This window comes from Trachurus japonicus, chromosome 13 (assembly GCF_045865225.1).
Source record: "Trachurus japonicus isolate A0001 chromosome 13, Traja_1.0".
Classification (NCBI taxonomy): Eukaryota; Metazoa; Chordata; class Actinopteri; order Carangiformes; family Carangidae; genus Trachurus; species Trachurus japonicus.
The window spans coordinates 19,067,326-19,078,408 of NC_140919.1; the positions used below are offsets into that span (position 1 = coordinate 19,067,326).

An 11,083-nucleotide genomic window follows, 5' to 3' on the forward strand; every position below is an offset into this window, starting at 1 on the left:
TGAATGAGAATTTTGATGAGAATTCGGTGATATTTTCGGAATAAAAGTTACTATTGTAAACAGGGCAACAATGTCTATCTAAAATGTAATATTTTGTATCATCAAGTAGGCTGAGTCAAATTTAAAAAAGAAACTAACAATATGCATTTTCTTTTATTCAAAAGTTCTATCTGAATAATTTTTTTATTCATATTATCATATAATAAAGCCGAATGTAGGACTACCTTATGTTAAAACTTCTTTATTTCAGTCCAGGCTTTGGTCAGTGTGCAATCTAATGCATTTCATATTCTAACTTTAAACACAGCAGGAGTAAAAGAAAAAAAAAATATTTCTTTCTCTTTCTTCCTTCCTTTCTTTCTTTCCTTCTTTCTTTCTTTCTTTTCTCTTCTCCTTCGAGGACAGAAAGAGTTTTAGATTAGCTACAAGACAACTATATTGTTATTAATAGTATTATCATAATTTTCAACATAATAATAAATAAATGATAATAGTACAATCGTATTAATAATAGGCACGTTAGATCCTGTCGAAAGGAAAACACCAACATTAGGTTATAAATTACCCACTCCTAAAGGAGCCAACTGTCAGGGCTGCGGTTAAAGGCCAAGTCATGTTCCTCACCGATTTGCCAGGCAACCTGACACAGGTGTTATTTATTATTAATCACTAATTGTCTACGTCTGCACCCGGCACGAAGTCACGTCGAAATAAAAGTGAGAAGCGGACTTCTGACGACGTATTTCAAATCAACCGCCGCCAAAAACCAGCGCGAGCGCCTCCAATTCCTCCAACAGCTTCTGGTGCGAGCGCAACACGGGTTTTGACCATGATTCGACTCTGAAATGTGTTTGTCAGTCAGATCAAATAGACTGGAAGAAAAACGGGATATCAGTGTCGGCCAGTGTCTGATGAGTCTGACATTAATGTGAGGAAATAACTCACATACCATCACGTTCAATTCACTTTGACAGGCTGAATCTCTCCATATGCTTCACCCCTCACCAACACTTCGTTTAATTTTCTCATTGTTTTATTTTTCTATAAATCCGCCTGTTTGTGGCGTTTATAGGGCAATAAAATTACGTTTTAGTTATTTTACTTCTCTCATAAGACCTCTGTCACATATTGCAGATTTGAGAATGTATATGTAATTCATTTGAAAGAAGAGGAGGGGGGCTAATAAAACTACTTTGGTGTATTTTTTAGTTTAATTTATGTTGTCGTTTAACTGAAAGCGTGTTAGCCAATATGAAGAAAAGCCGGTGCAGGTAGAGTTTCTAGTCTAAACTTTGAAACGTCGGTGTGCTAAAGGGGGAAACGACTATCATCACAAGAATTGGAAATAAATTTAACTCGCTGGCGGCTTGTGGCTGTCGAAGGCGCCGTGTTCAAAGTGTGGAGGAGGATTATGAAGGAGGAAATATGGGAGCTCTGCATGGGAAAGCTCGGCTTCTTTTCAGAGGTTTGCTGGCTTGATCAAAGAGGTGGGAGATGAGAACAACTGCTGTGGAGCACATTTGACTTTTCGAAGGGGCGGGTGGGGTGGAGAGAGAGAGACAGAAAGAGAGAGAGAGAGGGCCACTGCAAATATAAAAATATCAGGTTGTTATTCGTCTCGGATTTAACTTTATAATAAAATCCAAAAACTATGAAACCAAAATCGTTTTTCTTTGGAGACAATTTCTCTGTAAATCTGCCACCTTCCATTATTATGCATCTTCAGGATTATAGCTATACAGCATTGTCTAACAGTTTCATTTAAATTATTGTTTTAAACCAGCTCTATAAAAATGTGGGATCATTTCATGCAGTCGCGATGAATTTTCACCTGTTTCAGGGAAAAGAGGATTGCATGTGAAAACAGACTGTGGTCGGGTAAATTTTGTTGCTAACGAGGGACCAGTGAACTCAACAACCTGTAGGTTCATGGAGCCAAGATCCGGGAAACGCGGCTGCAGGGAACTCGTCACTTGAGGTTCGGTTTGCGGGGCTGCCACAGGAGAGGGAGGGTCCCCGGGTGCTTGGAAGTGGATCATTGCAGGAGACGCGCTTCTATATAAGTCCACACAGCAGCGGCTACTGAGCGGCCTCTCTAATCCGTCCGCTCCAGGGCTGGAGACGCCAGGCAGATCAACCAATTAAAAGAGTTATGCCACAGCCAGAAGCGTAATAAGGGCCTTCCTAGTACTGACACCGAGCAGAGGATACTCTCTATTAGAGCCATTTGGTAGCATCATAATGCAATCTGACACGAGGCAGATTTCAGGCAAGACACAGAGCTTAGGGCAGAGGGTGCAAATGCACCTCCACTTTTGGACAGCGGGAGATTTACAGGGGGATATAGTTATCGATACAGCGCGGGGGCCGCTGTTAGTGGCATAAGCACTTTCGGAAGGGTAGATTATGACCTCAACACGGACATTAAGGGATTTGATCACCACTTTGTAGTAAGCAAGCCTGAACAAAGACACTGTGGCATCAATGCTGAAAGGCTGATGGCAACATGAGATGTCCAGGATCAAAGCGCTGCTAATTCTGAGGAGGAGCATTAGACATCGTCTTTAAAACCTGTAAACTGACCCATACCTGTGCCATTTCACAAAGTGGTGTGAAGACTCTTCTGATGAAAGAGGACAGGGTGTCACTGTGTTCAACTCCATGGAACATCAAGTAAACCGAAACATAATTGCATACTGTAAAGTGAACAGAGATGGTGACAAATCCATGTAAAGACTTGAAAGCATCCTAAATAGAAAGGTCAAATCTAGGAGCTGATCATGTGGCTCAGATATATTTAACATCTTAATTGATTCAATGAAAGGATGTGTGTGGCGCCACCTGTAGATTACTTTGTAACCCACTGCACAAGTGTATTAGTTACACGTGGGCCATTTATAGGTGCAGATAAGGCCATGTGTGCATGCATTACAGAGTGTAGCATCAACATACAATAGCTCACTTAGTTAACTCGATCACATACTATACAAAGGAGCTGTATATAGCATCCATGATGTACAGCCGAGACCCAGACGTTGATGTTGAGGCCAGATGAAAGACAATGCAACATCCAATGAAAGGAGCTTTATAAGAATGAAAACCTTCATTGTAAAACATTGTTATACAGACTCGGAATAAAAAAATAAAATAAAGCAATTTTTTTTCAAAGAGCAAGGTTAACTGACCTAACAATAAGAAAGAATGGTGCCCTATTGCAGTAATAGTGGTGCTGGTGGAATCTTTAGCTGACACTTAATATGTTTTGAAAAATACCTGAAGATTTAAAAATTCGAAGAGCACCATTTAAATACGAGTTGCATAACATAAAAACCGGCCAATATGTTTTTTGTTGTTTTTTTCTTCTTCTTTTACATGTCTTCCAAATATGAATACCAGTTGTATCCGATTTTTTTTTTTTTTCCTCCTTGCTCTAAAACACTTCTTTACCTCTAAATACATAGAGGGATGTCTGTGAGGTAATACTCACATGAAAGTAATTTACAAATTTAAAAACGCCTTAAAAGTAAACAAAAATGATTCTAAGGCTTGGATTAATAAATCTTCTGACTGGTAGGTTCGTGTACAAACAACCTGAGTACAGATATGTGAATTTATCGACATAATTCATGTTTGTCTCTGGGAAGCTGCGCACAAATTTGTGAAGAACTGAAGTCTTTTCAGAAATCCTTTGGACCTATCAGTACCGTCGCCATCTATTATCTTGGTAGCCACGGTTGCCGCCTCTGTCGTCATGTTGTCTGTGTCCACCCCTGCTGTCGTGGTGGCGGCTGCCGCTCCTGTCGCTCTGATGATAGGTGTTCCGGTTTTGTTGCTGATGTCGGCCAGAACCTGAGTCATCTGCATGGCGCTGGTTTCTCCCACCACCACTGTTCATGTGGGCCGATTGATGCCGGTAGGGTGTGTTGTCGTGTTGCCTCGAGGCACCTCCGCCAGAATGTCCACTTGCAGGCGGTGGCCTCTGCTGAGGCTTTGAGAAGCCGCCGTTCAACTGATCAAGCTGCTGCATGTGGAGCTGCCACATTAGGTTGTTCATCTACAATAAAGGAAAAGACTGTTAAAAGAGGACTTGTGCTCCACACGGTCCATTGAGGCTAAAAGGCTAGTTTCTATTCCCATCATGATATACTGTATATAAATGTTTCCTTATACGTTACTAAGAGGTAGAAGTACATTTTCAACTCAAAGCATCGAGCAGGTCATTTTGCAGCACATTTGTATAAGGACTATTAAAAAACTTAGAAATCTCAAGAGTTTACCATCGCATGCTTCTGCAGATTATCAGGGGATGAGAAGGACCTCTGCATTTGGGGCGGAGTATACGGCGGAGAACTGAACTGGACTGGAGTCCTGCAAGAATAAAGCAAATCACTGTCAAATACTTCATGATAAGCAACCATAATAAGTGTACATGTAATGCCTGGTGCATATCTCATTCTGACTTCTCAATATTTTGGATTATTTAAATGATTTAGTTCACTTATTCATGTTTTGACCGTATTTAACCCTTTTGCATTCATGGAAAGTCATGATTCAATTTTTATGAATTATGAAAACATAAATATGACAATAAATATTAATTCACTACGTGAAACATATTTTGAGTCACATTCACTTATATATTCAGATAGATGTGCAAGGAGCTACTGGAAAAAAATAAAAGGACAAAACCACCAACACACATGCACGCACACACACTACAACAACAGTATATCATCAAAGCCACAGATGTTGCTGACAGGTGACAAGCTCATACTTCAGTGGTTTCATATTGTTAAAATAAACGTCTCATACCATTTCCAGTAAGAGCAAAGCCCTCTATCAAACATGCTACATGTAAAGAACCTGCAAATGCGAACAAATCCAACAACAACTACCTAATCCAACAAAAGAAAAGGCCAGGAAATGAATCATCATTTGACAGGGATGAGAGCGTGGTGCCAAGATCCGTAATGGAATATGTGAAGTCCAGCAGCACTGATAGGAAGCCAAGTCACGAGAAAATTCCAAGTAACTGAATTTACAACTAATGTTTCAATGAGTGGGCTGGTTCTGGTTCATTACATTTATCTATTTATTTTAGCAATAACCGAGCCTTCAGTGGAAATTAGTTAAAGACATGTCTGAATTGGCCAAACAAACTTGTGAGGATAAAAAAACAAGTGGCTATTTCAAAACCATTGCGTATCATTTTACCAAGGAATTAGAGTCATTTTTTATTTCACTGTATAAACACACCAACAGAATTTAAACCAACATATTAAAAGGAAAACCTCAAATACACGAGGAGCAACATTATGCAGACGCTTCCACACAGGTGCACAGCATGGTACAATTGAGCAATTAACCACCCACCATGCTCTGCAGCAGGGATAAATCACTAAGAAGGCCAAGTTGGTTCTGATTTTCTATCAAGATGGCAGGAAGAAAATAGACTTTAAAAGAGTGTTAATTGTTAGGGCATAGGTGAAGGGAGCTTCAGTCAGACTACTTCACTGACTAGTGTTTCAAAGGGGACAGAGATTAAAGTGCCATCATCATTTACCATAGATCTATAGGAAAGATGAGAGTAACCAGGTATAGAAATTGTGGCCAACACAGCACACATTTGATTACCACAATGCTTTGTGTATTAGTGTGATATGTAAAGAAAAACATAGGATCAACGCTTCCTCAGATCACCAGGAATGTCAATACCGAACATGATCAGACTGTCAGCAAGAATAGTCCATTGACAAACAGGGGGATATTATTACAGGGTTGCAGGACCTAAACCCCTCATTATGAAAACTAGGGCGTGTTTATGTGAGGTATACATCAAGACATCAGTACAGGACTGAATCCTTGACCCCTACAATGAGGGGATCTGGTGGCTCCGTTATGCTGTGAGGGGCATTTTTCTAGCATGGTTTGCATCCACTTGTCCCCTCAGGCCTCAATTACACTCCTTTGCAGACATGCAGATGACAGCTGCACACACCAGGGACTGTTTTTGTACTTCTAGCCCACACAGCTTTGAGTAAACCCGACTATAACAAAAACTTTACACTCTCTCGGCCGAAGAAAATTAAACTATCTAGAGAGACATGGGTAACTGCAAATCACCGACCACCACTGACCACCTTTATCCTGTGGTGAAACCTTTTTCCTGAAGGAAGTGGTCTCTTCCAGGTTGACCCCTAGGGCACAAGAGTCACTGAATGTTTTGATGACTATAAAATGGTGCGAGTTATGTGCTATAGCCTTCACAGTCTTCAGATCTCAACGAAAATCTTTTGCACTGATGAGCCAGAGGAACAGCAGTAGTAGTAGTTCACAGACTACGTTGCAGTTCTGGCGGTGCATGGTAGCCAAACACCTTACTAAGTCAGTTTATGTTAGTTTTTCCTATAATTTGTCACCCGTCTGTACATATAAATGTAAATATTACACTGGTCTGATACTTCCTTATTCAACTCTGTTGCCATTACTTTCAGAATTTCCAGCAAATGCTCAAAATGGGCACTGCTGCCTGAAATTTGGCATGAAACATGGAAAGGATTGCATATCGAGTCTTCTATGCGTGTTAATACAGAACAGTCCAATCCCATTTCATGCCACATCTTATGTCGGAGCTCCAACTTTAGCACACAGGGCAATGCCAAGATCATGAAAAAAAACTGCATTTCTAAGTAAAACTCAATAAGGAGGCATCATCTTTGGAGGCATAATTGGCACCAACAGAATGTGGTCAGAATTACAGTAAAGAGTTACAGTACTTCCATGCGTTCATAAATATAACTCATAACTACTGACATACTAAATTGCAAAAGGTTGCCTTCAAGGCAATAAAACTGTGTGCAAGTACCATTACTGCCATTACAGTACAGCCTGCCATTATATGCAAGCAAAATATTACAAAAAACATAACTATATAAATCATTATATTGCTAAAAGGAAGTTTTGAGAACCCAGAAAAAAAAAACTTCAACTGCTACTGTTTGATTGTCTGATCAGTTCAGATAGCTAACAACCAGATACTATAACTGCAACAGCCCAACACTTCACGATGAAATGTTTCAGTCCACACAGCTTACTCCATGTGCTGCTTAACATCCAAGTCAGTGGTAAAGCCACACTTCCCAGGTGCAACTGACAACCATTATAAGGAGACTCACAAATTAAAACACATAATACAAACAAAAGTCTTTCTAAGTAGGGGCTGAGAGTTTGCCATTGCTCACGTTAGTAAGATTTTGTCCCTGGCATCATTGACACAAAATCTGTTCATGAGTCATTCTTACCTCTGGCCATGGGGATTCGGGGTATTTGCAGGACTTGATTTCTGTGAGTTTCCTGGACTGCTGCTATGACTGCTGCCTATAATGGAAGGAAACATACTTGATTAGGAAAAAGAGTAAGCTATTCCAAGTTTGAAAAATAACTGACATACTGTACAAGTATTACAATCTTCAACTTTTATTAGTGGGAGATGAGGAGCACATAAGAGAAATTAAAACAAATTCCTATATATGGCTAATTGTACATCAATCCCACTTGAACAACTGTGACTCATCGAGGATTGAAGGCATCTCCACCTTGCGAGAAATTTTTAACTGATCTCGGCCGGCTAACGTGTTGAGCGTTTAGTTAGCGAAAGCGGCGATGCAACAGAAAATGACTTGTCGGAAAAAAAGAGCCGTAAATCCATATTCCTGGAATAAATACAATATTTTCAATGCATGAGCTTCAAATGTTCATATATGACGTGAAGGGGAATCTGAAAGTTACTAAGTTACTTTCCAGCGATTCTTCACCTTTTTGACATGGTAAAGACATTTCTAAACGGAAAACAGCTGTGTAATTCCATTAAGGCTATTTTCCCCAAGTTCACAAGATCACATTGTCGTGTTGATGTTACATAAAAAAAACTGTTCAAGGTTAAAGAAACATATAAACAAACATACCCGATCTGAACTGAACATGAATCGTCCTCCCAAACAGCGACATCCCGTTGAGCAGCTCCATGGCGTATGGTACGGACACTTCGTGTTTGTAAACAGCAAAACCAAACGTTTTTTGTTTCCCATCCGAGTCTTTAGGGATTTTTGTTTTGATGAGAGGTCCTGCCTGTAAGAACAATCAATCAACAAATCAATAAATCAATCAATGTCGTACCAAAACAGCTAGGCTATATGCTAAAGCTACCGATAGCCTGTTAGCTAACGGAATTACTAACATCTCATCAAATTGTTCACAAAGGCTGCACAACAAACAATGATATTACAACACAGGTAAAGAAGGCACATGACATAGTACCACTTTATAACTAAACCATTTGGGGTTATTTCAACTCTAACTCGCTTTTACTTTGTTAGCATTTCGTCTGTTGTGCTAAGCCATACACTTGACATTTGCTAACAGTTAGCGATAACAGCACCTGTACAAACAGTTCGAACAAAAGCTCCTCCGTCACTCTTTGATCCAAATTTCTTATGAAGAGCGTCCGGTCCGTTTCGTCCTCTATTCCCATTGTGTTTGAACAACTACAAGCACGGCTCTGATGGTATGAATGGTAACGTTTAGTGTATAAAAAGCGCTATGCTGAATATAAACGGAAGGCCTTGGTTGCCGAAAAGTGAATTGCCGTAATACCGGCGATTCCGTCGTAGAGAACAGCGGCAACTTTACGACACTTAAATACAGTTTATTAACCACAGCTTATTAAGTAGAACTTCGACAATAGGGTTGAATGAATGAACATGTCAACATTTTATAATTTATTTATAGATTGCAAATTTCTCAAATTAATAATGAGCAGTGTTTTTTGCTGTCTGAACTATTAGAACAACGAGATTGTTAATGGTTAATTTGAAGGCATGAAACTGACTGTCATGAAATTAAATGGAAAATGTAAAAAGTTCATTCTACAGTGATAGCCTATTATAGGCTATCATGAAAGTAAGGCAAGTACGTAGAAATATGGAATGGTAATTTCTTCATCCCCAACTATTTATTGAAACAAAAGCAAACACCAGTGGTGGGTAGCCTATAGCCTACCACAACAAAAAATGACAATGTCTCATAACTTATCATGTGGCCAAAGGAGGTCCACCTCTATGTCTTTCTGTGACTCTCCCAGTCTCCATGTTGCTGCTGATGACACTCTGTGGCAGGCAACTTACCTCTGACAACATCCCGTTCATGGCAATGGCCAGGTAGCTGCTGTTGATGCATTGTTAGGTGTTGTGTTGGTCGAATAATGTCAAAATGTGAACAGCATGATGAAGAGGACTGTTAAAATATAAATTGTCATTGAACCAGAACATTTTTGTGGGCGATTCATGGATCAGGCACTTGTTATTGTTGCGGTTAATCACTTGGTTAAAGAACAGCATTTTATGTCATAAGTGGGAAGTGAACAGTTGGACATCTAGCCTACATTCAAATGTTTAGAGAAGGTCAAAATAAGTTCACATGTAAAGGTTATAGGCTAGTGCATTTTAGATGCATTTCTGAAATTTCATCTGAAAGCTGAATATCCCTAACTTTTTGTGAGTAGGTATAGTCTATAAATTGTTTGAACTTTTTGAACTGCATATTTGCATAGGACTGGCCTAAAGACACATAACCTTCATTAAAGAATAGTGGTTTGCTGAAAAAACACCTGTCTAAGACACAAAAGGCCTCTTTCACAGCAGACATTTTGACTTGTCATCATAGGAAAGATACCACTGACATTAACAATGGTTCTCTTATACCGCCTGAAGCAGTTACAGGAATCCAGCCATCATGCGTCATTCATTTCTTCCTGATTTACCTGGTATGTTATGTTAAGTAGATAATGTTAGGGAGCAGACTGTGCTGTCAAGTCAAACAATATCTATGAGGTGAATGTTAAATGTTGCCTTTTATTTGCACATTATGCAATTGTCACAAATTCTGTGGACAGTAGGCTATTATTTGATTGTTTTTTTTTAATCATTTAACCTTCTTGCTTTGCATCACCTCCTTCCTTTATTAATTTCACCTCTGCAAACATTAACTCTTCTCTTCTCTTCTCTTCTCTTCTCTTCTCTTCTCTTCTCTTCTCTTCTCTTCTCTTCTCTTCTCTGTCTTTTTGTCATGTGTCTCACTCACAGTGCATCAGTGCAGGTGTTTCTGATTCCAGAGACATCATTGAGTGTGGAGGTCAAGCGAATGGCATGAGAGGCTTGACTTCCACCCTAATCAGATGGGCCTCGGTGTCTGGCCTCCATATTAATTACATCAATTTAAAGTGTAATGATTTTCTCCTTCACACTTGGGAAGCATCGTCACAGATTCTGGCCTGATGATGCCCAAGTAAGAGAAACATGGTAAAGGACATCAGCCTTACTGTAATTTCAAGACTGCCCTTTACTCTTCTTGCTATTTAATTTATACAATAATATCTTGCAGTCTTTGTGACATATTTTTATTTGTGCTTCCATAATCTCATAGTGAAAAACACTGCAATCTTACTCCAAAAATCTTTGCCTTCATCATCTACTGGGCACTGTGCTGCGTAGAGTTGTTAACATTTGACGTATTGGATGTATTGGCGCTCTCTCACAAAATGCTTATGATTTAAAATGCTGCAAGGTTGCAATGGAAGCAGTAAAAAAAAAAGCCGAAACCATAAAACCACACCTGTGCTGTATATGATTTGATGACTAAAGCTCTTGAATCTATTTTTGGCTCCAACATTGCCATTACCCCATACATCTCCCTGATGTATTTCCTCCTTCTATTTTACAGGCATTGGAAGATATTCAGGAGTGCTATGAGAGTGCTATTATACACGACAAGGTATGGAAAGGAGGACAAGGAGTAAATTAAATGAAAGAGACCCAGCGAATCTATACAACCCTCACTACTGTCTATGGAAACTGACTGAATATGCACCGTGTTTTTTTTTTTTGCTTTACCAGTGAATCGACCTTTTGATTTCGAATAATTCAACTAAGATCTTGACGATTACCTTGATTCATCTAAATACTACAGACTATGCAATGCTGAAATGTCTCATAAGCAACAGTAGATGGCAGCATTGATCCAGTGATAC

At 39.4% G+C, this 11,083-nt stretch overlaps 1 protein-coding gene across 2 annotated transcripts; it reads right to left on the bottom strand.

Moving 5' to 3' along the window:
- Positions 1–3,069: 3,069 nt before the first annotated feature.
- On the bottom strand, positions 3,070–8,637 carry rbm7 (RNA binding motif protein 7). 2 transcript variants are annotated; one of them, XM_085795151.1, is made up of 5 exons: positions 8,438–8,637; positions 7,965–8,127; positions 7,302–7,377; positions 4,278–4,368; positions 3,070–4,054 (listed from the first exon to the last, which is right to left on the bottom strand). In XM_085795151.1, exons 1-5 carry the CDS (start codon positions 8,528–8,530, stop codon positions 3,698–3,700), a joined length of 780 nt encoding a protein of 259 aa, XP_085651277.1. In that variant the 5' UTR covers positions 8,531–8,637; the 3' UTR covers positions 3,070–3,697. The 2 variants fall into 2 exon arrangements, with proteins under 2 accessions (XP_085651277.1, XP_085651276.1); XM_085795150.1 differs by having other exon boundaries at positions 3,462–4,054; positions 7,302–7,373; positions 7,961–8,127.
- Positions 8,638–11,083: the final 2,446 nt, after the last annotated feature.

What these genes read in the sequence shown, in the direction of transcription:
- rbm7 (XM_085795151.1), bottom strand. Translation starts at nt 8,530, where the DNA reads ATGGGAATAGAGGACGAAACGGACCGGACGCTCTTCATAAGAAATTTG. An exon ending in TCATGTTCAGTTCAGATCGG is followed by an intron (nt 7,378 to 7,964) that starts GTATGTTTGTTT and finishes CTTCCATTATAG; the next exon opens with GCAGCAGTCATAGCAGCAGT. An exon ending in ATCTGCAGAAGCATGCGATG is followed by an intron (nt 4,055 to 4,277) that starts GTAAACTCTTGA and finishes CCTTTATTGTAG; the next exon opens with ATGAACAACCTAATGTGGCA.